Here is a 2,496-nt window from a genome sequence, read left to right as displayed (position 1 = left end):
GGGAGCTTAAGTATTTCCTCGGGATTGAAGTATGTCGCTCTCCGGATGGATTGTTTCTATCTGAGAGGAAGTACACACTTGACTTGTTATGTGAGACAGGAAAATTAGGAGCAAAACCAGTAGAAACACCACTTTCGGAAGGTTATTAGGTTGAAAGAAAGGGGGAGAGAACGGAGCCCCTATATGAGAATCCCTCTCGCTATAGAAGACTGGTAGGTAAGCTCATATATTTAACCTTACTCGGCCTGACATTTGTTATGCAGTGAACCAGGCCAGTCAGTACATGAAAGCACCAACCACTTATCATTAGAGATTAGTAGAAAGGATACTTGACTATCTCAAAGGAAGTCATGGTCAAGGTATTTGGATGGGCAAGAACTCAAACACAGATCTCGTGGGATATTGTGATGCTGATTGGGGTGGTGATCGGACTGATCGAAGATCAAAAACGGGTTACTGCACTTTTATTGGAGGTAATCTGGTTACTTGGAAAACAAAGAAACAAAAGGTTGTATCAATGTCAAGTGCTGAGTCCGAATATAGAGCTATGAGGAAGTTAACTACAGAACTCATGTGGCTTAAGGCGCTTCTCAAAGAACTAGGCATTGAATCATCTACACCTATTCCAATGCATTGCGACAATCAAGCTGCAATTCACATCGCAACCAATCCAGTGTTTCATGAAAGAACCAAACACATCGAATTAGATTGTCACAAAGTCAGAGAGAAGATTGCAGAAGGAGTTACTCTCCCCTGCTACACTCCAAGCGAAGATCAGCTAGCCGATATTTTCACTAAGACCGCAAGTTACGAAGTTTACTCGCACATTTATGGCAAACTTAGACTTGTGGACCTTACTCGTCCTTGATCTCAAATCCTCTCTCTGTAAAGATCATACTCTTTTTCCCTTGATATAGTTTTGTCCTACAAGGTTATTTATCTCAAGGTTTTTAATGAGGTGATGCTTTACGGAGCTCCAACTTTAGCCATTATCACCGACTAAACTTGAGGGGGAGTATTGATCAAGGAGGACATGAGATCAATGTAGTAAGGTCGAGTGTCTGTACGATCGTCCGTACAAGTCATTGCTAATGGGTTGTGGTCCATATAAGCGAATAGAATTAGAGGCCCTTGTGATATCAAGACATATTGGAGAATGAGAAGGATCTATAAGAGTTGGGATATGCAGAGGATCTCAGGGAAGTCACATGTTATCTTGGTTGACGAGATAAACAAGTCAAACAAGGAGCACAAGTTACTCTCATCAAAGACGTTCTGCATAGCAACACTCCTTTATGTCCCTTTCTTTCTTAAATGTCTCTGTAACGGCTATATGCTATAGTCGTGTCTATATATGGCGTGTAACATACATTTGAAAAGAGTTAATCTAAGTATTCTATTCTTTGTGTTCATACACTTTTATATTCTGTACAATTCTACTTCCGCAATTCTAACATATTATTGGTTTGGATGTGGTCGCCAAGTTCATGTGTATTGAAGAGAAAAAGAAGAATATTAAATATTGAAAAAGCCAAAGCGAAAACAAAAGAAATGGCAATAAAATCTCAACTCCGTCAGCTTTACCGTTCTCTTGCTTGTCCTCTTGATGGCTTCTACTGGTATTAATTTCACAAAGTTCTCTATTATAATTTGTAATTGATGCGATCTTCTATATTTTCTTGTGCTGATGAACGGGATGAATATATATGTCAACATTTAGGAATCATAGAGACCGAGGCTGCATGCTTCAAGTTTTTCGGCGAATGCAGGGCAGTCCCGTTTCTAGGTACAAATACTAGTTGTACAAACTGTTGTGTGGAAAAAGTTGGGTCTGCAGTCTGTAGTGGACGTGTTGTAGTTGAGTCAGGTGTGAATCACTGCCATTGCTACAGAATTTCTTGATAACCTGACAAAGTGTATAACTTCTGCTTTCAATCGGTGTGAGGACATTACTTATGTGTATTTTAATGTTCAAGTTTGTTTTCTTTCCAAATAAAACATCAAGGGCAAAAATTAACACTGCTTGCCCCTATGTGTAAGCTTATGTTGTGTGCAATTTCGTTTTGTTCTTAATCATAAACTTGTTTTCAGTGTTTGGCTTTGTGTTCATTCACGCTCACGACTACATTCAAATTTATGTCCCTAGAAATTCGCTATAAATATTGACCCATCTTGGTTTGTTGTTCAATAAGATCACATTTAAACATATGCTTCATGTTCAAAAGAAAAAAAATGACTTTATTGCGTCATTTCAATTGTACAAGAGACTAGGATTTAATCCGTAGTACACCACGGAACAATTATTTAATTTATTTATAATAATGTTTGATTTTAGCGGTATTTAATTTAGTTATAAAATTATATATTTTTAATTTTTAATATTTTAATATTTAAGAGATGATACAATTATTTTTAAAATATTATAATTTTATCAGAATAAAACACAAAAATTATGAATTATAATTGTTTGTATAATGTATAATTAATCAGAATAAT

General features: G+C 36.5%; 1 protein-coding gene across 1 annotated transcript; it reads left to right on the top strand.

The window, feature by feature from the left end:
• On the top strand, positions 1,562–2,073 carry LOC104779070 (defensin-like protein 208; the record flags this gene model as incomplete). Its single annotated transcript, XM_010503463.1, has 3 exons — positions 1,562–1,619; positions 1,721–1,889; positions 1,971–2,073. Coding segments are annotated over 3 exons (330 nt in total), but the record flags the coding sequence as incomplete, so codon positions are not given.

The sequence above is a fragment of the Camelina sativa genome, chromosome 3 (genome assembly GCF_000633955.1).
Source record: "Camelina sativa cultivar DH55 chromosome 3, Cs, whole genome shotgun sequence".
In the NCBI taxonomy this organism is placed as follows: Eukaryota; Viridiplantae; Streptophyta; class Magnoliopsida; order Brassicales; family Brassicaceae; genus Camelina; species Camelina sativa.
This window is presented reverse-complemented; position numbering and strand designations above follow the sequence as displayed.